The sequence below is a fragment of the Puma concolor genome, unplaced genomic scaffold (genome assembly GCF_028749965.1).
Source record: "Puma concolor isolate L17-30 unplaced genomic scaffold, mPumCon1.1.hap2 unalloc_scaffold_39, whole genome shotgun sequence".
Classification (NCBI taxonomy): domain Eukaryota; kingdom Metazoa; phylum Chordata; class Mammalia; order Carnivora; family Felidae; genus Puma; species Puma concolor.
This window is the reverse complement of record NW_028240246.1, coordinates 120,504-145,758: the sequence shown is the minus strand read 5'-3', so window position 1 is coordinate 145,758 and position 25,255 is coordinate 120,504. Positions and strand designations below refer to the sequence as shown.

The window sequence follows — 25,255 nt, the reverse complement described above, 5'->3', positions numbered from 1 at the left end:
TACAAAGGTCTCCCAGGGACACTGTGGGGCCATTATGGACAGACACAGGACAATTCTGAGAGCCCAGCATGTATGGAATTATTTCTGAGATCCCAGGTCTGTGTTGATTTTGCTTGCTAATAAGACTGGAGAAATACATTGTGAGAGGCATGGAAAATGGTACGAATCACTAATTGTCTGTGTGTGTGTTTCCTTCAAGGGGCTTCTTTGGATCTCTGCTGTGTAAGAGCTGTTCAAAGGAAAGTGACAGTCAGGTAAATCTGAGGAGGATAAAGTACCGTGGCTGGAGAAGGCAGGGGAAACGGACCTAACATTGTCCTTTCTGTTTTCTAGGAGGGCTTTTTCTGTAGAAGGCGGCCACTTTGGCTTAGGGACTTGTACAGACCTCTCAATGCCACACGCAAGAAAAACATGGCACAGAAGCTATACGACAAGGATTATTCTTATAAGGATGAGGTTTTCCATATGGAACTAGGGTACGTGATTGGGGAAGATTTTCTCTAAAATGGGGAAATTATGAAGAGTCGAATTGTTCCTTTCGAGAGTCAAAGCCTTGGCATTCTTCTCCTTTTCCCAGGGAGGCTGGCAAAGCCACAGCAGAGAAGGCCACAGATTCCACTACTGAAGAGCTGGGTGACGAGAGTGAGACACTATGTGAGGTTGTCACAGAGTGAACGCCGTCCTGCCTCAGGCCACCTACAAAGTTTACTTTCCGATACTCGCTTCTCAGCATTGCTTATAAAATACTTTTTCTTCTCATATTGAAATGTATAAATCCATAACCAATTCTAGCCACGTGGTAAGGAACTAAAACGTAAACAGTTCAGAATTTATCTACAGACAACAGGGGCCACGGGCGAGAGAAGCAGGACTGAAGCCAGAGTCCCTCGTGGTAGCCAGGATTTCCGCAAGACACAAATGGGCAAAGTAGGGTGAATGGGGCGTCTTTCCCTCATTTCCCTGATACAGTCAGTCTCTGGAAACCGGACAACGTATCTTTAAGGGGCTTAGACTATTAAGTTCATTCACAGCTTATTCTGGTGCTCTCTCCCCTGGCTCACCAAATACCAGTTACTCACAACGCGCTTGACCCCCTGCCTGTAGAGGATCATCTCTTTCTGGCCCCTCCGTGAGGTCTTTGGGGTTGCCAGAGTATTTGGATCGCTGAGCCTACCTCCACTGTCGGGCTGAGGCCTGTCTGTCTTCCCAAGAGCTCAAACTCAGACACAAAATGTGTAGCGGGAAGCAGGGTGTTCCTCAACCTTACAAGCTAGTAGACAATTCCCATTGGGTTTTTGTGTTTGTTTTCTTTAAAAAAAAAAAGTCCCCACCCTCAGAGAGCTAGCAGGGAGATGCTGGAGGGTTAGAGTAAAGAATGTGTGAGAGCAGTAATCACCCAGGACTGCCCTGCTCAGGCCTTTATTTCAGAAAACTTATTGGTGGGGGCACTTCCTGTTCACCTGTACCACACTAGCCTCTGCTGACCCCACTGAGGGTCGGATGCGTGCGGCTGGGCTCTCTCCAGTTCAGCCCAGCACCGCACCTACCACTGCTTTCCTACCCAGCTCGGATCAGGGCTGCACGATTCCAAGAGATAATGCAGCACAACGTGCAGAAGCCGCAAACATCCCTCCACTTCTGCAGAGGAGGGCGTTAACCAGTCACATTTGGGATGTTGGGAGGAGTCGGGGTGCCTGGGTGGCTCCGTCCGTTGAGCATCCGACTTTGGCTCAGGTCATGACCTCATGGTGTGGGAGTTTGAGCCCTGCATTGGGCTCTCTGCTGTCAGCACAGAGCCCACTTCAGATCCTCCGTCTCCCTTTCTCTCTGTCCCTCCCCCCAGCTCACACACTGTCTCTCAAAAATAGATAAACATTAAAAATAATGAAGTCATCTATACTTTCTGAGTAAATGAATGACAGATTTTAGAAAAAGGACGTCAGAGTCAAAATACAGTAGTGAATAAAAGAAATCCTGAATGAACAAGGTTTGATCATCTCTTTTCTTAATGTCTGTTTATTTTGAAAGAGAGCAAGGGGGGAGGGGCAGAGAGAGAGGGAGAGAAAGAGCCCCAAGCGGGCTCCGTGCTCAGTGTGGAACCCGATGCGAGGGACTCGATCTTACGACCGTGAGATCACAGCCTGAGCTGAAATCAAGAGTCGGATGCTTAACCGACTGAGCCACCCAGGCGCCCCTGACAATCTCTTTACATGCCCCCAAATAAATGCTGGTGGCTTAGCAATAGGTGATGGAATATGGCACCAACCGCTGGCCACCAACAGAGTCCCCCGAGGGGACAGTAGGACTGGGGCACAGCCCAGCAGATTTGGCAGGGTTGGTAGGAACGGTTCCAAGCGGAGTGATTGGCCCATCAGTGCCTCTTCGGCTCTATTAGTTTGCTGCTGCTGGGCAAGGACACCTGTTCTCCGGGTGCCTGCTCCCGTTCCCCCAGCGTTTTAGTGAGAATGGCCCCCAAGTGTCTGTCTCGGTGTGGTGACTTCAGTGAGCCAACAAATAACTGTGTTGAAAGCACAAGACTAGAGAGTAACAGTAATCGGAAGCAGCAGCAGCAGCTAGTTCACTATTTGCTTACTTGGTGTCAAGGCCTGGGTTGGGCGTGTTGCAGTCTTAATTTCGCCCAACAGTCCGTGAAAACATACTTTATTATCCCCATCTGGCAGATAAGGGGACAGGGCTTAAAGGATGTAGGTAACCTGTTCAGGTGCCCAAAGCCGCAAATCCAAAACTGCCAGGTAGGGGTTTAATCCAGGCCTGTTAACTCCAAAGCCTGCTGACGGTTATACTGCCCTGCTGCAGGGTGCAGGGGTACAGAGACGTCTAAGCCATGGTTACCATCAAAGAATCAATAATTAGAACGATGAGGATGGTGGCAGCTACTGTTTGTTGAGCACCTGCTTTGAGCCAGGCGCAGTACCAGGCCCTGTAGTCACTCTTAGGTCACAAGGGCAGAAACTCCTCATGCCAGCCCAAACTCCTTAATGAGCTGGGTGGAGCGGGGGCTGGTGGTGACTTTTTGAATAAGAGAGGTGGACACAGAGACAGAGCTGACGAGAAACCAAGAAGACCCATCTGTGCATAGTTGGGCTTCCCAAAGTGTGGGCCGGGATTCCAGGCAACTCCATTCTCCTGTTTTGGAATATTTCCATTAGCGCAAATGTGGTTCATAGAGTGAAGCTTAGAAAATGTTGTTTCTATAACACTACCTCAAATTTGCACAATACTTATTAGTCTCAAATGCTACCCTGCCATATTTCTTTTAATTTTTTTTTTTAATTTTTTTTTTCAACGTTTATTTATTTTTGGGACAGAGAGAGACAGAGCATGAACGGGGGAGGGGCAGAGAGAGGGAGACACAGAATCGGAAACAGGCTCCAGGCTCTGAGCCATCAGCCCAGAGCCCGACGCGGGGCTCGAACTCACGGACCGCGAGATCGTGACCTGGCTGAAGTCGGACGCCCAACCGACTGCGCCACCCAGGCGCCCCTCTTTTAATTTTTTTAATGTTTATTTTTGAGAGAGAGAGAGAGCGTGCGGGCAGAGAGAGAGGGAGACACAGAATGTGAAGCAGGCTCCAGGCTCTGAGCTGTCAGCACAGAGCCCGACGCGGGGCTCGAACCCATGAACCACGAGATTATGACCCTCTCTGCCACTCCTCCACTCGCACTCTATGTCTCTGTCTCTTGCTCTCTCCAAAATAAACATTTAAAAAAATTTTTTTAAAACAACAATAAGCATTTATTCCTCAAAAAACATCTTTTTTAATGTTTATTTTGAAGAGAGAACAAGAGAGAGAGTACAAGCAGGGGAGGGGCAGAGAGGGAGACATAGGATCTGAAGCAGGCTCCAGGCTCTGAGCTGTCAGCACAGAGCCCAATGCGGGGCCCGAAGCCATGAATGGTGAGACCATGACCTGAGCCAAAGTCAGACGCTCAACCAACTGAGCCACCCAGGCTCCCCATTCCTCAAAAGTTTTGAGTCAAAATTTCGGGAATAGCTTGGGCACTTCTGCCTCTGGGTCTTTGGTGAGATTCTCAAGATACCACAGGGCTGCAGTCATCTGAAGGCTTGACTGAGTCGGAAGGGTCCACTTCCAAGGTGGTTCACTCACTTAACATGGCTGTCAAGGGGGTTGGAGGGAGGCCTCAGATCCTTGCCATATGAGCCTGCCCACATGCTGTTTGACTGAATGTCCTCACAGCATGATGGCTGGGTACCTCCAGAGTGAGTGAGCTGAGAAAGAGAGACAGAAATGACAGAAGGTAGCCTTCCTATGACCTCACCTCAGACGGCACAGAGCAGCATTTAGCAGTGACTTAGTCACTAAATCCAGTTCCCATTCAAGGGGTGGGAATTTAGACCCCACCTTTTAAAGAGAGGAGTCGGGGTGCCTGGGTGGCTCAGTTGGTTAAGCGTCTGGCTTCAACTCAGGTCACCATCTCGCGGTCCATGAGTTCGAGCCCTGCGTCAGGCTCTGGGCTGATGGCTCAGAGCCTGGAGCCTGCTTCGGATTCTGTGTCGCCCTCTCTCTCTGCCCCTCCCCCATTCATGTTCTGTCTCTGTCTCAAAAATAAATAAACGTTAAAAAAAAAATAAAAATAAAGAGAGAAGAGTCAAAGAATTTGTGAACATATTTTATTTTTTATTTTTTTCCAGCACTCATTCAGTAGATCTTTTTTTTTTTCAATATATGAAATTTATTGTCAAATTGGTTTCCATACAACACCCAGTGCTCATCCCAAAAGGTGCCCTCCTCGATACCCATCACCCACCCTCCCCTCCCTCCCATTCCTCTTCTGCTCCTGGTCACCCCCTATGTGGCCATCTTTCCATCATTCATCTTTCGAAGCCAAGTTCAAACAGCAGCCCTCCCCGAGAAGCCCCTCCCAACATTCTATATTCCTTCCACAATTATTAACTGAGCACTTACTATGTACCGGGAACTGTTTTAGGGGCTGGGGACAGAGACATCAACAAAGCCCCTTCCTTCACAGTGTTCGCATTCTAGGGGGAGAGGCGAGTCCCAAACACACACACAAACATATGAAGCACTTCCTGGTGGTGATAAATGTTATGCAGCAGAATAAAGCCAGGGGAGTGAGAGGTAACCTTGTCCTTGAAGGGGAAGTCAAGGAATACCTCTCTGAGGCGGTGACATTGAGCAGCACTGAATGAGGCAAAGGACCGGGTCACCCAAATGTCCGGGGAAGAGCATTCCAGGCAGAGGGAGCAGGCAGTGCAAAGGCTTCGTCCTCCTCCATGGTGGGGCTAGCTTCCTTCTGCCCAGATTTTGCACACACCTGTCTTGTGCTGTCCTTCTCGTTTTATCTTGTCTTACGGTCCTTTAAGGTGTGCGTCTTCATTCTTGTACTATAGGCCCTCTGAAGGCACCAGCTGCCTTTGACCCAGCTAAATGTCCCTCACTGGGTTTTGCACGGGTCACGGCACACAGCAGGCGATCATCAAGTGCAGGAGACGCGGATGGACAGCGGGATGATGAGCGGTTGTACTGAGGGCCAGGTGGATGGACCGAAGGGCGAGGGGAGAAGCTAATGGGTGCTTCCAGCCAGCTTGCCCCATCTAGCCTCTTAGGCCTTGTTCCTTTCTTCTGCTTCCCCATCTCCCTTTCTCCTCCGTATCCTTTGTCCCTCAGTTCAGAGCCCTCTAAAAACTTCTTCTCCCTGTTCTAAGGGCTGTGCCTGGCTTTTGTGGAGAGCAACTGCAACCTATCAAAGGTAAATGAAAATGCAGACGGCAGCTTCGACTATGGCATCTTCCAGATCAACAGCCACTACTGGCGCAGTGACTACAAGAGTCACTCGGAAAACATGTGCCACGAGGACTGCAAAGGTCTGGCCGGGGTCTCAGGGTGGGAGAGGTGAGAGGATGAGTGGGGTCTACTCTCAGGACTTCTCTTCCCACTCCAAGCCTGGGAATGCACCCAGAGGGATGGCCCGAGGAGTCCAGGAATGCCTTTGCTGAGCAGAGGATTAGACTAGTGGCTACGATGCCCCTCCGGTTAGGAGATTCTCCGGGGTGCAGGCTCCAGAAAGGCTCTGCACACCCAGTAGCAGAGGACAGCAGCGGCCAAACTTTATCGAGAGTGTGTTCTATACTAAGCACTTCCCATGCCAGCTTCTCACGCGGTGGAAACTATTATGATCCCCGCTTCACAGACGAGCAAACTGAGGCTCATAGAACCAGTGCTGAATGCCAGACTGGTGGCCCTGAAGGCTCAGCTCTAACCATCAAGTGCTGACTTTGTTTGGTTAAAGGCCTGGTTGATTGGAGGCCAAGGACAAACTCCCCACCTCAGAGCCACTCCTGGAGGCTCCACAGGTCCATGACTTTGCCCCTTACTCCCTCTTTGGTACTCTGATCGACATCCCTGCACTCTTCACCTGAAGAGCCTCTCTCATTAGGCAAGGTTTACCTTGGCCTCTGTGCTGCCTGTTTTGACATTTCCTTTCCCTAGAAACCCTCAAACGTGGCGTGAACCAGCATGTACCCTAGCTAGGATGTGTGGTAGTAAACATACATTTACTCCTGCCCCTCCTGCCCCCACCCCTAGCCACTCTTGACCTCTAGCAGCCATTGTAGGGATATCTCAGTGGGCCTCTGGGAGGGAGCCCTTGCCTAATCTGGAAGGACTCAGCCCCTGGGGGGCAGGGAGAGCCAGTGTCTGCCTCAGTCTCTGGGACTGTCCTCTGTGTTCTCACGGGTATTCTCTGTCTCCCCTTCAGAACTGCTGAGCCCCGATCTTCTCTCAACCATCAACTGTGTGAAAAAGATTGTGTCTGGACCAGGGGGAATGAAGAACTGGTGAGGAGGTCACTGTGGGACTAAGTTAGCAGGCAGAGCCCCAAGAAGGATGTAGTGACAGGAGGGGACAGGAGGCAAGGACTCGACCCCTTCTAACCATCTAGAAAAACGTGGGAGAGCGGCGGGGCTCGGAAATGGGACTTATAAGACTTGGGATCTGGGTCTTTCTCTGATGTTGTATTAAAACCGTTTTGGACACAGTAGCAAAGCAACTTGAGTTAGCTGAGCGAGATGGCTTCGGAGGGGACAAGGTGTCTCACCGAGCTTACCCAAGGGGTCTCTTCTCGGGAAGAGAACGGAGGCGGAGCTGGGAACTGTCAGTGTGGCTTTCCTGACAAGTTTCTGCCTCCTCGTGTATTTCCTTCACTACTTTCTTTGTAGAGCAGTATATTCTGCTCCACATTCCAGAGGACAGATCGTGGCTGCCCCCAAGCTAACGGGCTAATGTTCTGAGCAGTCAGGGAGGCTGGCTAGTCTCAGCCCCGGAGTCCAAGGGGCTGGGATAGAGAATCTGATTGGCTCAGCTTGGACCCATCATCCCCGAGTGGTTCAATGAGCTGTAAGTGTGGGAGCAGTTAAGCAGTACCATCATGCTGGCCACGGGTGGGGGATGGGGCTGGCCCTCTCCATAATTCGCAGCAACATTTTCTATAAAAGGTGCGTAGCTCCTCAGCTGAGCAAATACCCCCAAAGCTGTCAGCTTCCCAATGGTAGACAGTGCAATGGTTGCTTCACTTTTCTGAGCTTCAGATTGGAGATAGATGATAGATAGATAGATAGATAGATAGATAAGTTGCCTCTACAGGTGCCTGTGAGGATGGAGGGGGTTAAGTGCCTTGTCTACTCTAGGAACACCATGCGGAAGAGACGCTGACGGCTATTAGGGATGACCCTCTCTGGAGGGAGAGTCGATAGTTGCCCCTGAGATTGACGGATTGGTTATGTATGTACGTATGTATGTATGTATGTATGTATCTTTCTGTGTGTTTAGTGACTCTCAGCCTTGTAAAATGGTGCGCTCCCCCTTCGGGGCCAGAGGAGGATTTGAAAACATGGGAGCATACTGGACGGGGGGAGGAGCCAAACACCACAGAGAAGAGAAATTTAAAGGAAGGCTCAGAGGGGCCACAGGGGGACAGACCAGAGAGCGAACAATGAAGGGGGTTCTGTGCATTGCCGTGCTGTGCTGTGCTGTGCGTTCACTAAGTGCTGGGTCATGGATGTGGAGAAGGAGCTACTAAGTAGGAAGCAAGAACCCAGCCTTCTTCTCTCCACAGGGTGGCATGGAGGTTGCACTGTGCGGGCAGGCCACTCTCCTACTGGATGACGGGGTGTCACAAGGAATGAGACAGGCGTGGAGCCATTCCAGCGTTCCTCTTCTCGCCTGGGGATCCTTCATGCCTTCTTCCTCTTGCCTCCACTTCACGTTATTTTCTTTCCTTCCCATGTTCAAAAAGGACTGACCAGAGCCCCAGGAATAAATGGTTTTCTAGGGCTTTCTCCTTGTACCCATCCAGGCCCAGGCCCCTGGTTCCTGACTGTCATTCGCAAACCAAGAGAGGACCACAGTGAAGAAGTTGTTATATCTGGGGAATTGTTAAAGCATTCCTTGTGCAAAGAATGTGTTGATTTATTCATTTTTAATTCCAGATATCTTCGAGTACCTAGTATGGCAGGAGGGTGGTAGGTACTAGAAGAAGCAAGGTAAATCATAACTATTGTTCTTGAGGTGTTCACCATCTGCCTGGAGAGGCAGAGACATACACGAATACTGGCTACAGCGAATGAGTGGATACATACAATGAATACATGGTGCTGATGTGGAGTTGAACCTGCAAAATGACAACGCAAAGACAGAAAAGGGGCAGTTGGAGGAATGTTCTACCCATGGCTACAATCGGAACTGCCTGAATAAACTGTCCCACCTGGGCCACTGCTGTCCCTACTTCTGAGCCTTAACTACTTCAGCTCTGAAGTGAGAGATTTGACATTTGAGTGGTTCCCAGACTTTTGGATTTCACAGACCTTTCTCAAAGGTTACTTTGTTTGGCCTCACAAAGGAAACACTATGGGACAAGGGTTTCTGAGGAGGCAGAGGCCTCCGGGTGCTGCCAGACCTCTGTGGCGTCTGCCTTTCCCTGTTCGGGAGCCACCACTGAAAGCTGCTTGTAGTAGACACTGTGGGGCCCCTCCAGCTGCTGTTAGGGCTGCTGATAATGGCTCACAGCTGCCCCTTCCTTGGAATTATCTTCAGCTGACAGGAGCCGTCTTGCCCTCAGACCTTGGCCAATGACTGGTGGACAAAGGTTACACAAGACCATTCCCTTTGCCTCCGGGTGGAGCGGGCTCTACTCTCCAGATATTTGGAGCTGGGGCAGCTGACCTTATGTTTACCATCCAGAAAGAAGCAGACATCTCTTTCCAAGGCAGCGAAGGTGTGTCTGAGTCTTGAATACCAGTGTATTCAAGTATAATCCAAGTATAATTCAAGTGTATTACTAGAGGATGGTGCTAGGATCACTGGCAGAGAGACTCATTGACCAAGGGCCGCTAGTCAGACCCACTGGGGTCCCTGGGGAGCAGAAGATGCCAGCTAGTGTCTGTTTGAGCCTATGCACCTCGCTCTCCTCCACCATCTTGGGGCCCATCCGCTCACACAGTGACATGATTTTCAGACCCGTTGAGGTTACTTCCCCTTGGCTCCCTGCCTTTCCTCTGATTAACAGTCAGATTTTTATTATTCATCCACTTCTTCCCGATTTGGAATCCTTGAGAATGAGTCACCTTTTCTTCTGAGTTTGGGAGAGCCAAGTTTTCAAGCCTTGTTAAGTGATTAGGGGGATGTAGCACTGAGAGTTAACACCTGCATTTAACCAATCTACCCCCCACCCCGATCTCTCTCTCCCATTCCTACATTCATGCAGTAAAGTGAGTAGGTCTTTCCTACTAGGGCTGATGGCTCTCTGCAGTACTGTGATAATACAACACAGGGCACATGCTGGTGAATGTGTGTGTGGTTCCCAGGATTTTTTGTTCTTTTTTAATGTTTATTTACTTATTTTGTGTGTGTGAGAGAGAGAGAGGGAGAGAGAGAATCCCAAGCAGGCTCCAGGCTGTCAGCCCAGAGCCTGACGCAGGGCTTGACCTCACTAACCAAACCGTGAGATCATGACCTGAGCTGAAATCAAGAGTCAGATGCTCAACCAACTGAGCCACCAGGCACCCTACCCAGGAACTTAACTAGGACATAAGCTCCATGGTAATAGGGACCTTTCCTGTCTCATTCACTGCCGAATCTCCAGTGCCCAGCGTGAGCTCAATAAATATTTGTTGCATAAATGGATAAAGAAACATTAATTGCATGCCTACTGTATTTCAGACGTTACGCTAATCCCTACCGACGGACAAATTGGTATGTCCTCTCTCACTGTGGAGCTCAAAATCTAGAAAGAGAAACAGATAGGCAAGCAAATGGGCTGGTCATGAGGGTTAAGATAGAGGTATATGTAAGTGCTGAGAGAACACGTAGTAGACAGTTAATTTGCTCTGGGGCGGTCAGAAAAAGTTATGGGGAGGAAGGAACTTTTGAGTTGAGCTTTGAAAGGTAAGTGGGAGTTTGGTAGCGATCACAGGACGAAAGGGCGTCAAGGCAGAGAGCTAGCAGCATGAGGCTAGAAGGATAGAAGGTGGTGACGCTTCCGTGGGGTGTTAATGAGTGGCCGTGGGAGGAGGGTGGATGAGGGTAAAGCTGGAGAGCAGGCTGAGCCGCGGGTTGGGGCCCCTCACCTGCTGCCCGCCCCCTCGGGCTGTGTGCTTTCAGGTCACGGCCAGTGCAGCTGTGGGGACTGTCTGTGTGACTCCGACTGCACCGGCTTCTACTGCAACTGCACCACGCGCACCGACACCTGCATGTCCAGCAACGGGCTGCTGTGCAGCGGCCGGGGCAAGTGTGAGTGCGGCAGCTGCGTGTGCATCCAGCCCGGCTCCTACGGGGACACCTGTGAGAAGTGCCCCACCTGCCCTGACGCCTGCACCTTTAAGAAGTGAGTGGGCAGAGAAGTGAGTTGGAGCCAGTCGGGTGCTAGAAGGAGGGAGGGGGCCCCCCAGGCTAGAATCCCCAACCCTCCAGGTTCTTATTCACCAAAGCTTCAGGAGGAGGCGTCCGCTGCAGCTAAGAGGCTAGCTTTCCTCTTCCCACGGAAAAGTTTGGGCAAAGGTGGAGGTAGAGCCAACCGTGCAGGGGCCAAAGTAGCACCCGCTGGACTCCAGTTGGAGAACCCCCTCTCCTGGGATGGCATCCTGAATCCCTGAGTTGGGAGGAAGGCTAAACCAGGGAACTTCTGGGGAACGTTCCCATGTTCCGATCCTGTGGGAGAGTTGGGCTGGAGTTATGAAGGATTCTGTGAAACAGGAGATGTTCGCTAGTACAAACTCCACTCATCTGGGGTCAGGGGAAGCTCCTGCCATTTCTCTTGCCACTTTAAGCAGGGCTGGGCTCATAGGCATGCGACCTGTGCATTTGTACAGAGCCCTGTGCTTAGAAGGGCCCCATGCTTGGTTTACCGCTCTGCCGGCACTGTCTTGTAATGCTTAGGGATTTTTGAACAAGGGACCTGACATCTTCTTTTGTGCTGGGTCCCCAGATTACATGACCGGTTCTGCCTTTAAGGCTCCTGGAAGTGGCACACGCCTCACCTCCTGTCACACTCTCGGATGGGACATGAAGAAGTTTAATGAGGGGACTGGGGCCTTCTGCCTGCCAGGCCCTGCCTCTGGGTGAGGAGGAACTCCCACCCCTGAACTCCAGACCCGACCCTCTGGGTCCCCCAGAATTGACTTACAGGGGTTTTTGTTTCGGTGTTTGTTTTCCGAGGTGGGGCAGCTTTCTGGTGTGTGGAGGTCAGAGCTGGACTGACACACACGTAGGTTTGCTCCTCTCTCGTCTTTTTTGTTTATTTATTTTTGAGAGAGAGAGGGAGACAGAGTGCAACTGGGGGAGGGGCAGAGAGAGGGACACATAGAATCTCAAACAGACTCCAGACTCTGAGCTGTCAGCGCAGAGCCTGACGCGGGGCTCGAACTCGCGGGGCTCGAACTCGAAGACGGCGAGATCATGGCCTGAGCCGAAGTCGGATGCTTAACTGACTGAGCCACCCAGGCGTCCCTCTCCTCCCTTGTCTTCGTCTCTGTGTCGTCTCTCTTTTAGGGAGTGTGTGGAGTGTAAGAAATTTGACCGGGGAGACCTACGTAAAGAAAATACCTGCAGCCGTTACTGTCGTGATGAGATTGAGTCTGTGAAGGAGCTCAGTAAGTTCAGCATGTCTTAGAATCGCGCACATATGCGGCTGCTGAAGTTTTCAGTTGATCCCAGAACGTGTCTATGTCTCATCAGTAAAATGGAAGAGTAATCCCTGCCTCAAAGGCATGTTGTACAGACCTGCTGCACACGAGGCACTTAATAAAGGCCAGCTTCCCTGAGTCCTCTTGTGCCCTCTGCTAATTTGTTCCACAGTCCCTCCCCATTCTGCTGCTTCCTGGAACCCACAGACTCAGCAAGACCCTACAGACAACTTTTAAAGTATGTAGAAATCAACCCTAACTTGACCTCCCCAGGGAAAGGAAGACAATGCATCCCATTTTACGGATGAAGAAACCTAGGCTAGGTGACGTCAGTTTAGGAGGCTAGTAACCATTTACTGAGTTTACTTAACTGAGAGTGTTAAGCAATGCCCAGGCATACTGCTCTGCTGGTTTGGAGGGAAACCTTCACCCTTATGGATTTTAGCTAAAATCATAATGCTGTAGCCTTTTTTGGCTCTCTGGAGCCCTTCCTAGAATAAGACAGATAAAAATACAGTGGTGAACAAAACTCTTGCCTGCGGTCATTCTAGTTTGAATTTCACCTTGACCGAAAAGGGGATAATCTTTGTTGCTGTCAGCGCATCTGATGTGGTTATCTGGGTCAGCGAGGCATTGGTTGGTCTAGGGAGATGGCAATCTCTCCTGAGATAGCTGTCTCTCACGAAGGCAGGAAACATGTTTTCAGTGAGAGCCACAGTGAGACACAGCCAGTCAGTCGGCTTCTGGCTGGGGGTGTTACAGAAAAGGGTCAGCTCTCTGGATCCTTTGGCTAATATCAGAAGTGGGGCTGGTTGGGGGGGGGGGGTGAGGGGCATGATTTGGGGATTGAGTTTGAAGAGACGGCTTTTCCTCCTGAGGAGAATCGGTATGCTGTGATTATCTCAGGCAGGTGAGACTGCTGAGAGAGATGTGAGATGTTATTATTACCTGGACCAGAGGGGAATCTCAGGTTAGTTGAACATATTTCTGTTACCCCCTACCCCCGTGCCATGATAATCATAAAGATAAATGCTTGTTTGTATGGAATTGTGTAACTTATAAAAGTTAGGCAAGTATCTTTTCATACACATGATCTTGTCTTTTTCTCAGCCACCTAGTAGAGTAGAACTGTGGTACTGTTGTTATCTTCATTTTGCAGATGAGCAAACTGAATCTCAGGAAAGCTACATAACTTGCCCGAACAAGTTAAGCTTAGAACTGAATCTGGAAATCCTTACTCTTTCCACTGTACTCTTATACCACTGGTTTTCGGGAGGCTTATTGAGTTCAAGTCTGGTGTGCTCTGAGACTCCTGTTTTAGTTCTGTTCCATCACATACTTGTGTTGACCTTGGTGCATTTGCTTAACGTCATCGTGTGTCAGTTTTACCTGTCTGGTTGCATCACTATAGGACGTGGTGCAAATGATAGAGGGGCACCTATAGTTTCCCTGTCAGAATAACAGGCTTCAGAATTAGAAGGGGTGAAGCCTACAAAAAAGTGATGGGAGTCAGAGAAGAGAGGCTGGCTCTGAAGAGGAACACTGGATCAGACGCAGAAACGGAAGAAATGTAAGGGCTTTGCCAACAAACTATTGAGAATAGTTGAGCCAGGAGGGAAAGGAAAGAGAGGGAAGGGAACACCCTTCTGTATTAGGTACTGTTCACTTGACGTCATTTAGTTCTCTACCAGTGTTGTGAGGTGGGTTATCCTTTTCCTTTCATAGATGAAGAAAGAGCCAGTGAGGTCAAGTAACTTCCCCAATATTACGCAGCTGACAGGTGGTAGAGCCAGGCTTTGAATCACACTGTGTCATGTGTTCTGTCATGTCCCTTCCAAGGGAAGGAATACGAACCAAAAAGGGTCTAGGAGGGACAAAAGTCAGCAGCGAGGGTCATCTAGAGGCAATTGCCAGGCACAACAGCCATCTCAAATCTAGGCATCTTGCCTAATGTCAGGCATAGGGTTTCCTGTTGCATACTTTCTCAGAAGTCCCATGACTGGGGTTTGGGGATGGCCCTGTCTTCCAGGAATTGCCTTGTTTTTCACTCTCCCATATTTTCCCCTTCCTCAGAGGATACTGGCAAGGATGCAGTGAACTGCACGTACAAGAATGAAGATGACTGTGTTGTCAGATTCCAGTACTATGGAGACTCCAGTGGAAAGTCCATTCTCTGTGTGGTAGAGGAGCCAGGTGCGTGAACCACCAGGGCCCCTGACGCTGCACCTATAGGGAGAGGGAGAGCCACGTTAGGCAGCGATTTCCACCCATTACGCCTCTTACACAGAACAGCCAAGTTAAGACTACCTTACAAGTGGTAAGTTAGGGCCTGTCATCTGGGTGTGGGAGATATTTAAATACCGATCTTAGTGAGAAAGTGACTTGCTAATTGAGGAGACAGAAAAAGAAGGTGGGTAAGGAAAGGAAGAAGGTAGATATGGATCCCACCAAGGGACAAAATACATCCTGGCATTTTTTTGAGGGGACAGTATTAAGAAGTGAGGAATTTAAAGTCTGGGACTCTTCAGCGTCCGCTCTACTTAAGGTCAGGTGGTTGCCAAGGGCAACCTGTTCGCTGCTTCAGACGAAGGCCTGATGCTTTGAGGTGTTGACCTTACCAGGGTCACCATGAGACACAGTACTGGGTTTGAGGCACCAACCCAAGGTGTTCTGAGCACTGAAAAGATAGTGCTTGCTCTCACAGCCTTCTGGAAGCAGGAGGAGCTCATCCGTCATACACAGACCAACCACAGGTTTGTCGCCATCCAGCGTAGTAGATTAGCTCGCTTCCCCTTACCACCCCCGTCTCCTTCCTTTCTCTTACGCAACAGATGAAGCTATGAATCACTAGACAATATTTTCGAGTACTTATTGTATATCAGGCGGTAGACTAGGTGCTGGGAATATAACAATAGATAAAGCAGATGTGGCACTCACAGGCCAGGGGGAGAGGGACATGTAAATTGATAGTGATACTGCTGAGGGACAAGGGCTGTGCCAAGGCGGGGGGTAGACAGGAGCTTCTGTGAGTGAAGGAACAATGTCTGAAGGCAGAGACTAAGTCAGTTGGTTGTTCGTCAGTTGATTCCCACAGCTGTAGATATTTCTTCAGGTCCTCCTTCAGACCAGGGTCCAGCAAACACTTTCTGTTCAGGGCCAGGGGTTAAATATTTTAGGCTTTGGCGGCACCTGGGTGGCTCAGTTGGTTAGGTGTCTGACTCTTGATTTCAGCTCAGGTCATGATCTCACGGTTCATCGGTTTGAGCCCCACATTGTGCTCCGCACTGACAGTGTGGAGCCTGCTTGGGATTCTCTCTCTCTCTCTCTCTCTCTCTCTCTCTCTCTCTGCCCCTCACCCACTTGTGCTTTCTCTGTCTCAAAATAAATATTTTAGGCTTTGTGGGCCTTGTGGTCTCTGCCATGACTACTCTGCCATTGTAACAGGAAGGCAGCCATAGTCTATATATTTTTTTTTTAATTTTTTTTTCAACGTTTATTTATTTTGGGGACAGAGAGAGACAGAGCATGAACGGGGGAGGAGCAGAGAGAGAGGGAGACACAGAATCGGAAACAGGCTCCAGGCTCTGAGCCATCAGCCCAGAGCCCGACGCGGGGCTCGAACTCACGGACCGCGAGATCGTGACCTGGCTGAAGTCGGACGCTTAACCGACTGCGCCACCCAGGCGCCCCAGCCATAGTCTATATTTAATGCACAAGCCTAAGTATATTTAGAAAGACAGGTGGCAAGCCACATTTGGCTCCCAGACAATAGCTTGCTGGCCCCTGCTTTAGGAAAGTGGGTCTCAAACTTTTCTATGTTCCCCTTGTTAAAAAATCGAGAGTCCTAAGCCCCATGCTGCTTCCATGAGCCTCTATGTTCTTTTTATTAGATTTTTTTATTACATTTTTAAATGTTTATTCATTTTTTGAGAGAAAGATGGAGCACGAGTCGAGAGAAAGATGGGAGGAGCAGAGGGAGAGGGAGACACAGAATCCGAAGCAGGCTCTAGGCTCTGAGCCCAACGCAGGGCTCGAACCCATGAACTGTGAGATCATGAGCTGAGCCAAAGTCGGACACTTAACTGACTGAGCCACCCAGGTGTCCCCAGCCTCTGTGTTCTTGAACAGTGCTCCTGGCAGTTGTGAGACGCCCCAATATTTGAGTGCCTCTGCTTTGGACACATCACTTCCCCTAGTGAGCCTTCTCAGACCTCCTCCATCATCCTTTCTTCTGATTCGGTTGGGTGCTCCTGTTTGAGTCCCAGAGCAGCTGTGTTTCCCTTAGATGGGCCTTCATCCCACCATTAACTTGCTTCTTTAATCACCCATCTCCCTCAGTAGATCACGTGCTCCACGAACACACGAACCATCTGTCTTATCTATGGTTATATCTCCATACTTGGCTCAGTCATCTACAGAGAAGATACTTAGTAAACGGGTTTTTTTTTTTTTCAACGTTTATTTATTTTTGGGACAGAGAGAGACAGAGCATGAACGGGGGAGGGGCAGAGAGAGAGGGAGACACAGAATCGGAAACAGGCTCCAGGCTCTGAGCCATCAGCCCAGAGCCTGACGCGGGGCTCGAACTCCCGGACCGCGAGATCGTCACCTGGCTGAAGTCGGACTCTTAACCGACTGCGCCACCCAGGCGCCCCAGTAAACGGGTTTTGAATGAGTTACTAGGACTGATTATTCGAGTTGACGGGCAGGCTTGCATACATGTTGATACCTGCTCGGAGAACTTTGGCTGCTTGGAGAAGGAAGCGGGTGACAGTGGAAAGAAGCTCTACTACATCCGGGTCAGCAGGGTGTTGCTGGCTGCATGGGTACCGGAGAGCATGGCGCCCCCTACCGTGATATTGTTCACCTGCCTTTCCCAGGGCTCTCACCCTTCAGAAGGGAGAAGGAAGGTAAAGGAAAGGGTATGACCTTAGTTTGATTTAGCGACTCAAGGGAAAGCTGACATGGGAAGGGGAGAGGGCAGAGTCTGGGTATGTATCTGTGGGGGAGCACATGTGGATTATTTGGCCATGACCCCTCACACTTTCCCGCCCACCTGTGTTAACGCGTTTCATGGGTTTTTCCACACCCGCCCTATTTGCACCTTTGTGCTTTCTCATTTCTGAAGGGCAGTACGTTCTTGCTTTGGGGTTTAACGTTACTTCATCTCTGCTATAACAATCCTTGCAGGTGCTTCTGCTGTAACACCAAAATCTTGTGGCTTGATATTCTTAGACTGGAATCCACTACCTGAAATTATGGGGCAGAAAGATGGTGATAACCTGAGCTTGTACAAATAACCCCCCAGGGTAGGGGGTGGAGTAGCTTTTCTGATGTAGATCCCATCCTCCACATGAGGAGATGGGACCCCAGACCCATATTCCCTATCTTGTTGCCCTGGAATTCTGAATTTGACCTCTCTTCTCACCTACCGCCCCCGACTATTTTCAGGGGTTCTGGCTTTGTGCAGAATGTGTCATCTGAGGTCCCAGAGCATAGGAGGGGATTATTCTCATTCTCTTCCCCAACTCACGCCTTTGCGGATGGTCTCCCTGAAGGGGAGGGCCACTGCAAGGCAGTAGAGACAGCACTGCCAAAGGGCTTGGCCTTGACTGGGTGGTGTTCAGCCTACTATGTGGAGTGGGCTCGGCTGAGCTGGGTCCTTATCACTCCCAGATAGAGTTGCCTCGTCGAATACAATATGTCCCATTCAACATTTAGTACCTACTTAGGCTAAAAAATTATTGTTTATCTGAAATTCAAGTTTAACTGGATTTCCCGTGCTTTTGCCAAACCTGCTAGCCCTGCCCAGTCTTTCCTGACCTTGGCTCGCCACCATGGGTCCTCATCACCGTGGCTGAGAGATCTCTCTAGAGACCAGCTGATCTCGTCATCTTCTTCCAGGAATCCTGCCATCTACTCCTTTCAGGACAAATGCTTAATAGACGTTTTTGCCTGAAGACCTCTTGACATTCTACCTGTCCCACCCATACTGACATGCAGAATTGAAGAGATTTCACTCTGAGGTTTGAGGGTCAGCCCTCTCTTCCCAAGAATTCATGATTGTTGTTCCCGGAAGAGCTGGTGCCCTTCACTCCTGGGAACTCAGACACTGGAACCTCACAGCCTCTCTCCAGATGCTCCTTTAATTATAGACAGGTTATAATTTGGTAGCTTGGGAAATAGCTAGCTTGGGTCTGCATCGGTGGTTGTTTTTGGGTCATGTGTGGTGAGCATAGGGTGTATGTTTAGAGAAGAAGGTGGGAGACAGTGTGGAAAGTGGGCATGACCACCTCTCCAGACCCATCAATACCCGTATATCCAAACACCTAATTACATAACACCTGAGAAGTTACTGGAGTGAGGTCACCAATCAGACACCTGTGGTTTATGGGAAGCAGAGCTCTGCAGAGCACAGTCCGCTTGGTCTTCAGAGGGGTGATGCACCTCTGTCTGTGTTGGTTGTTGACTAGGGTTGAACAGGAAGTCGGCTTTCAATAGGGTTAGGATTAAAGATGATGAAATATTTTGGGAAGGAACCCAAAATATTGTCTGGGTTGGCAGGCTTCCTGGTCTCTAAGTGTGCTAACAAGGACATTAGGTTCCCAGCCCTCAGAGATGTACATATCCAAACCAGAGAAACAAATACAAATGCCCAAGGAGCTAGGTAAATAAGTTAGTGAAAACAGTCAGGTGTAACAAGAACACGAGTAATAACAGTAGCTGATAGTTATTGAGCACTGAGTCTGTGCTCGGCAGAGTTCTGAGTTCTTTAAATATATTTAACTTATTTATTTTTACAGGTTTCTTTTTTTTTAAAATATTTATTTTGTGGGAGAGAGAGAGAGAGTGTGCACGAGTTGGGGAGAGGGGCAGAGAGAGAGGGAGAGAGAATCCCAAGCAGGCTTCATGATCAGCATGGAGCCTGATGCCCGGGTGGCTCAGCTGGTTAGGCATCCTACTTCAGCTCAGCTCACAATCTTGCAGTTCATGGGTTCAAGCCCCTATTGGGCTCTGTGCTGACAGCTCAGAGCCTGGATCCTGCTTCAGATTCTGTGTCTCCCTCTCTCTCTGCTCCTCCCCCACTCATGCGCTCTCTCTCTCTCTCTCTCTCTCTCTCTCTCTCTCTAAAAAATAATAATCATTAAAAAAAGAAATAAGTTGGGGTGCCTGGGTGGCGCAGTGGGTGTTCGACTTCAGCTCAGGTCATGATCTCACAGTTCGTGAGATCGAGCCCCGTGTTGGGCTCTGTGCTGACAGCTCAGAGTCCGGAGTCTGCTTTGGATTCTGTGTCTCCCTGTCTCTCTGCGCCCCCCCCCCCCATACATGCTCTGTCTCTGTCTCTCTCAAAAATAAATAAACATTAAAAACAATTTTTAAAAGTATATATTTAACTATTCTTCATAAGTTTTGGAATTCAGTGCTATTACTTTCTCCATTTTAAACATGGAGAGATAGGAAACAGACACCCAGAAAGGTTAAATAGTTTATCAAAGGTCACATAGCAAAGTAAGTTGTCAGCCAGGATTCGAACCCTGGCGGTCTAGCTCCAGAGCCCACAGTAGCACAGCCTCCATGACAAGTTACATGTTGCCTCTGTTTAGTGGAGAAAAGAGGGTGGTGACAAGTCTGGCAAACTAGAAAATGTGTCCCATCTAAAGGGGACAGCAGCTACTCACATCTAACCAGGGCTGCCCTGTGGGTGCAGTGTTTCCAGACCTTTTTATTTATGTTAAAAAAAAAATTTTTTTTTACTTTTATTTATTTTTGAGAAACAGAGTGAGACAAAGCATGAGCAGGGGAGGGGCAGAGAGAGAAGGAGACACAGAATCTGAAGCAGGCTCCAGGCTCTGAGCAAGCAGTCAGCACAGAGCCTGATGCGGAGCTTGAACCCACGAACTGTGAGATCATGACCTGAGCTGAAGTCGGACGCTCAACCGACTGAGCCACCCAGGCGCCTCTATTTATTCATGTTTTTAAAGGGAAGAAGAAGAATCTGAAGTTTTAGGGGGATAATCTCCTGATTATTCAATGCTGCCAACAAAATAAAAATTTAATCAAGCTTTTGTTTTAAATCCAGTAGAGTTAACATAAAATCAACTTTTTAATAAACACTTGAGTAGGTTAGATTCTACCGGGGGTGACCTGCTTATGACCTCTAATTTAAACTACTCAGGACAGATTATTGCTGTCTTAAATATTGGTACTCCCCCCCCCTTTAAAAATTTTGATTTATTTTGTAAGCCCTGTTTCCCTCAGAGAGATTTCTAGTAATTTCTTACTTGGTCAAGTTGCCTTTACAACGTCCCTGCTCTGTGCTCTCTCCTGACAGAGTGTCCCAAGGGTCCTGACATCCTGGTGGTCCTACTCTCAGTGATGGGGGCCATTTTGCTCATCGGCCTTGCTACTCTGCTCATCTGGAAGCTCCTCGTCACCATCCATGACCGGAAGGAGTTTGCTAAGTTTGAGGAAGAGCGAGCCAGAGCAAAATGGGACACAGTAAGAGTCGGGGCTGGGCATTTTCTTAAGTCATTGGTTTGAGAGCCTCAACTGGAAATAGTAGGTACTTAGGGGAGCCAGGTTCAGCCAGCACCATAATTTCCCAGTTAGTCTCTGTTGTGGAAATTGGGAGATGGTCCTGTTGTCTTTATTCCTGAAAGCCACCTGAGTCTCTCCCTGCCACACAGTGACCATAGGTCCCGTCGGTGAGAACTGACTGAGTACAGGTAGGGCCCAGCTCTGCTCTGGACACTGACACAATCAAAAGGAAACATATTCTCTAATTGAGGAAGACAGGACAAATGATGGGGGGGGGGGAACGTTATTATTGCCAGTTTGTAGATAAGAAAACTGAGCACAGAGAGGTTCAATGGCTTGCCCAATTGTGGGAGGGAATCAAGTTATGATAGAAATTACTCTTTGAGCCAGACTCTTAAAACATATCCTCTCTGCAGTTTATTCTGATTGCATTCAATCAAGCATCTATCGAGAACTTTCTATATACTTAATTTTGCTCTGTTCTCCTTTGGCTCATCTTCCACATTCTGACTTTTTTTTCTGGACCTTCCAAAATGGCTGTTTGACTCCATGAATGTCTAGCGGGAGGCTGGAAGTTTGTTCTCATTTAATGGTCACCTCAGGCCTTGGTACTCAAGGGTCCCAAGACACTTGAGATGTTTCTGTTCGTACAGTGTAGAAATCTGGAATCTCAGCGGCACGTGAGAATGTGTTGTATTTCTTGAAATGGGACTCCTAAAGACGGCCAGATCTTATGGGATTTATCACTTTTTGTTAGAAAATAATTTGGGCAACCCAGTGAGGGTCTTATTTTTTCCTGCTAACATGACAGTGGGTAGTGCTTGGAAGGATGAGATGAGAACAAATTAAAATGATTTTGAGTGAAAGCTATCCTCTCTGTTTCAGCTACCACCTGCTACATTTCTTGTCTCTGCCCGCATCCCTCAGCATAGTCACAATAAAAGAAAAAAAAATTGGAGAAGGGCAAAAGAGAGAGTTCAGGAGAGAAGCAGGAAATAGATACTGGCTACAAGTGGTACTGAGGTGTTTGGGGATCACCAAAAAGTAATGGGTTGCATTCAACCCCTTCGAAACAGCAGCACAATGGCATTCCACTTTCTCTCTCCTCTTATTTCCTACCCACTCCCATCTCAGGAGCGAATATGGGGTTACAATGAGCATTAAGCGATTCATGGATGGTGTAGCCCGGAGAAAGGTGTCTTGGGTAAAGTCTTCAGGCGAAATGTAATCGTTGAGGGCAGGGAAGAATTGAGGAATTCACCGTAAGACACATTTCTGTTCTCTCCGCAGGCCAACAACCCACTGTATAAAGAGGCCACATCCACCTTCACCAACATCACCTACCGGGGCACTTAATGACAAGCAGTCATCCTCAGTTCGCTGTCAGGCTGTCCCAGAATTGTGGATACCTCTGCTGTCATGTTTACAGGGAACGAAATCTGTGGGGCAGGATAGGGGGCTGGGAGTGGGGTGGGTTACAAGAATGTCAGTATGTGGAGGTGTGGGTCTCTGTGCGTGTGTACGCGTGAGTGTGCTGCATGTGGGGGAGTGTGTAATTTAAAACTTGAGGTGTGTCCAGACACGTGGAGCTCCTCAGCCTTTGTCCGCAGAATGCCTCCTTCAGGGATCCTTCCTGCTTAACCTTAGGGTGACCCACGTAGCTGAGCAGGCACTGTTCATTACCTCAGTGAGAAGCCAGCTTTCCTTTTCCGGCCATTTCTCCCGAAGAGAAGGGCAGGGCTGAGCCTCTCATTCCAGAGGAAGGGGCCTTGACTCTGCCTTGAGTTTACGGTTCTTGGGTCCGACGCTCAGCAGCTCTGATAGCAAATGCTGGGCTCTGCAGCCTTGTTGTGTCATCTGGACTTTGATCTCCTTTGCCTTCCCTCAGGCTGAAGGAGAAATCAGAAGCAAGCGGAGCCATGGGAGTTGCCTATGTCTTTCGCTATCCCCTCAATCCAGTATGGTTCTCTCACAAGGGGAGCCCTTGCCAGCAATTCTGTTGGGAGTGAGGATGGGAAGGCCACTCAGGGGTCATGCATGGCCTGGATGAACGTGCCAGAGTCCCCCAGTTCATAATCATCACCCTTCAGATTTGTCTCCTTGGCACCCCACCCTAGAAGTTCGATCGGAGGATGCGTGTTACCCTTAGAGCAGCATCACCTCTTTACCTTCTACGTCCACACTCTCACTGCTGTAGACATTTGCTACATACTGGGAATTTCTTTCATGACCGGACGCTTTTCCTCCCAGGGAGAGTGCTGTGATGAGAGCCAGAGATCTGGCCCCGCCCTTCAGGCCCTCTGCCCCTTGTCCAAGGCACCCCCCCCCCCCCCCCGCCCCTACACCCAATCTGGTGCTTCTGTGTGCTACATCCGTCCATGGGGCTGATTGCACTTATCTACCTCTCGGCTGTCTTGTGAAGGAATCATTCCCATGGGTCTCTGAGTCTGCTGGGCATATGTGCCACATTTAGAAGGATGGGCCAGTTGGATCAGCGTGTGTGGCCTATTCTCCTATGGGCTGGGCAACCTCATTTTAACTCAGTCTTTAATCTGAGAGGCCACAAGTGCAGTTTTATTTTATTTTTCTCATTGGGTCACCTGAAACCATGATGAGGCTTGCTTAATCTAAAGGAATACGTACAGAAACACATTTGCATTTATATTTATTTGAGGAGGAGGAGCATATTTAAAAAAAAACAACAACAACCCCACACAGACTTGGGATGGATACAGACCCTCCCACTTGGCATCACTCATAGGGAGTTGCTGTCCATTTGCTGGATCTGTAGGGGCTCTCTCATCCTGGGAGCCTGTGGGGATGGCCCCCCGGGCATGCTGGGCCATTTCTGAGCAGGAGGGGTACAAGTGGTTCTTTTCTCCTAGCAGTTGCTTCCTTGGTGTTCACATTGGTCTAAACATTAACAACCACCCTCACCCCCCATTCATCAAGAAAAAGGAAAGAGCTATAGACCGTGGTCTGACGATCAGAAAATGTAAGTCCTGGCCTCATTGTTGCAGCTGAGGAAGCTTTACCCTTAATTAAGGCAAGCCTCTCTTCCTTCCCTTCGGGGCTCAGTTTTCTAGTTTGAAAAATGATAGTTTGGACCAGCCAGTCTGGAAGGTGTCTTTCAATATCGAGAATCTGAGATGCTGGGACTTACTGTGGCATCAGACATTCAGTCAAGATTCCGTGAGATGTTGATACTACTTTTTTTGTTGTTAAGTTGGGAGATCTGAGAGACCGGCTTTTGCAAGAGCGGATGTCATTCCACGTCACCTTTCTCAATGAAAAAGCCTCATTCTGGCCTCTCTTAGAGCCCCTTCTCCGATGTTTGTTAGCAGTCACATTTCCTAATGTAGCACTCAAGCTCCACTTAGTTTATTATTCCTTAGCTCACTTTGCACACGTTTGCATCCACATATAAGGGAGAGGAATCCATTAAGAAGTAGCTGAAATGTGTATTCTGCATTCGTGTGTTAACACTGAGAATAAGCCTTGGAATTAGGAGTAGGGCAAGTGACTGAGCCTTGTCTCACCCATGGATTACTCTTTACTGAAAGGGATGGTAGTACAGTAGAGGGGTAAATGGGGGAGGGGAGGGTCGATAATGAATCCAAGAAGTTTAGAACCTAACTATACCCTTTGGCTACTGAGACAAGAGTCCATTAAAGCAGTAGTTGGACCTTTTCTTTAGATAAGATGGTTTATATGAAGACACTATATCAAAGGAGGAAGAACATATATTTAAAGGATGAAAAAATCAGTAGGACTCTTCTCTGAGCTTCTGGAAGGAGACTCCTAGGCTTTAAAAAGGCGCCGGGTGGTCCAGTTAGGTGTTTGACTTTGGCTGAGGTCATGAACTCGCATTTCGTGAGTTCCAGCCCCACATCAGCCTCTGTGCTGACAGCTCAGAGCCTGGAGCCTGCTTCGGATTCTGTGTCTCCCTCTCTCTCTGTTCCTCCTCTGTTCACGCTTTCTCAAAAATAAATGAAGATTGGGGCGCCTGGGTGGCGCAGTCGGTTAAGCGTCCGACTTCAGCCAGGTCACGATCTCGCGGTCCTGTGAGTTCGAGCCCCGCGTCGGGCTCTGGGCTGATGGCTCAGAGCCTGGAGCCTGTTTCCGATTCTGTGTCTCCCTCTCTCTCTGCCCCTCGCCCGTTCATGCTCTGTCTCTCTCTGTCCGAAAAATAAATAAACGTTGAAAAAAAAAAAATAAAAATAAATAAATGAAGATTAAAAAAAAAAAAAAAGACCAATACTCTTTGTATGCGGGGAGAACCTGTAGCTGTGTTCGCGAGACAGCAAATGGCAGTCAGTTTGGGCATCACGTAGGGTGAACATCTAAATAGTATTTTGGTATCAGCACAGCCCAAAGAAGTTATTTATTTGTGCTCAGCTCATCTGGAGAGAATTTATGTTCAGTCTCAGGGTGTGTGGATAGTAATGGGAAGCTTGGGATGCTCCTGACAAGTTGTCACATAACGAATCCCATCTCTCTCTCTCAGATATTCCTAGACCATCCATGATTTCAAGAT

The 25,255-nt window shown here is 48.9% G+C and overlaps 2 protein-coding genes across 2 annotated transcripts in view; both read left to right on the top strand.

Moving 5' to 3' along the window:
- Window positions 1-8,785, top strand: part of LOC147571220 (uncharacterized) — a 51,980-nt gene extending 43,195 nt beyond the window's left edge. Inside the window, exons 12-17 of the mRNA XM_086696511.1 lie at window positions 200-254; window positions 334-476; window positions 578-659; window positions 5,710-5,896; window positions 6,762-7,787; window positions 8,118-8,785. Coding sequence (XP_086552637.1) covers window positions 200-254; window positions 334-476; window positions 578-659; window positions 5,710-5,757 — 328 coding nt within the window. The 3' untranslated portion in view covers window positions 5,758-5,896; window positions 6,762-7,787; window positions 8,118-8,785. The remainder of the gene's footprint in view (window positions 1-199; window positions 255-333; window positions 477-577; window positions 660-5,709; window positions 5,897-6,761; window positions 7,788-8,117) is intronic.
- Window positions 8,786-10,090: 1,305 nt separating this feature from the next.
- LOC147571219 (integrin beta-3-like) lies at window positions 10,091-24,717 on the top strand. Its single transcript, XM_086696510.1, has 5 exons — window positions 10,091-10,883; window positions 12,047-12,147; window positions 14,254-14,373; window positions 20,513-20,679; window positions 22,009-24,717. The coding sequence occupies exons 1-5, from the start codon at window positions 10,552-10,554 to the stop codon at window positions 22,072-22,074; spliced, it is 786 nt and encodes a 261-aa protein (XP_086552636.1). The 5' UTR covers window positions 10,091-10,551; the 3' UTR covers window positions 22,075-24,717.
- The last annotated feature ends 538 nt before the right edge of the window (window positions 24,718-25,255 follow it).

Coding starts and splice junctions, on each gene's coding strand:
- LOC147571219 (XM_086696510.1), top strand. CDS start 10,552: ATGAGTGGCCGTGGGAGGAGGGTGGATGAGGGTAAAGCTGGAGAGCAG. Junction 10,884..12,046: donor GACGCCTGCACCTTTAAGAA/GTGAGTGGGCAG, acceptor TCTCTCTTTTAG/GGAGTGTGTGGAGTGTAAGA. Junction 20,680..22,008: donor CCAGAGCAAAATGGGACACA/GTAAGAGTCGGG, acceptor TTCTCTCCGCAG/GCCAACAACCCACTGTATAA.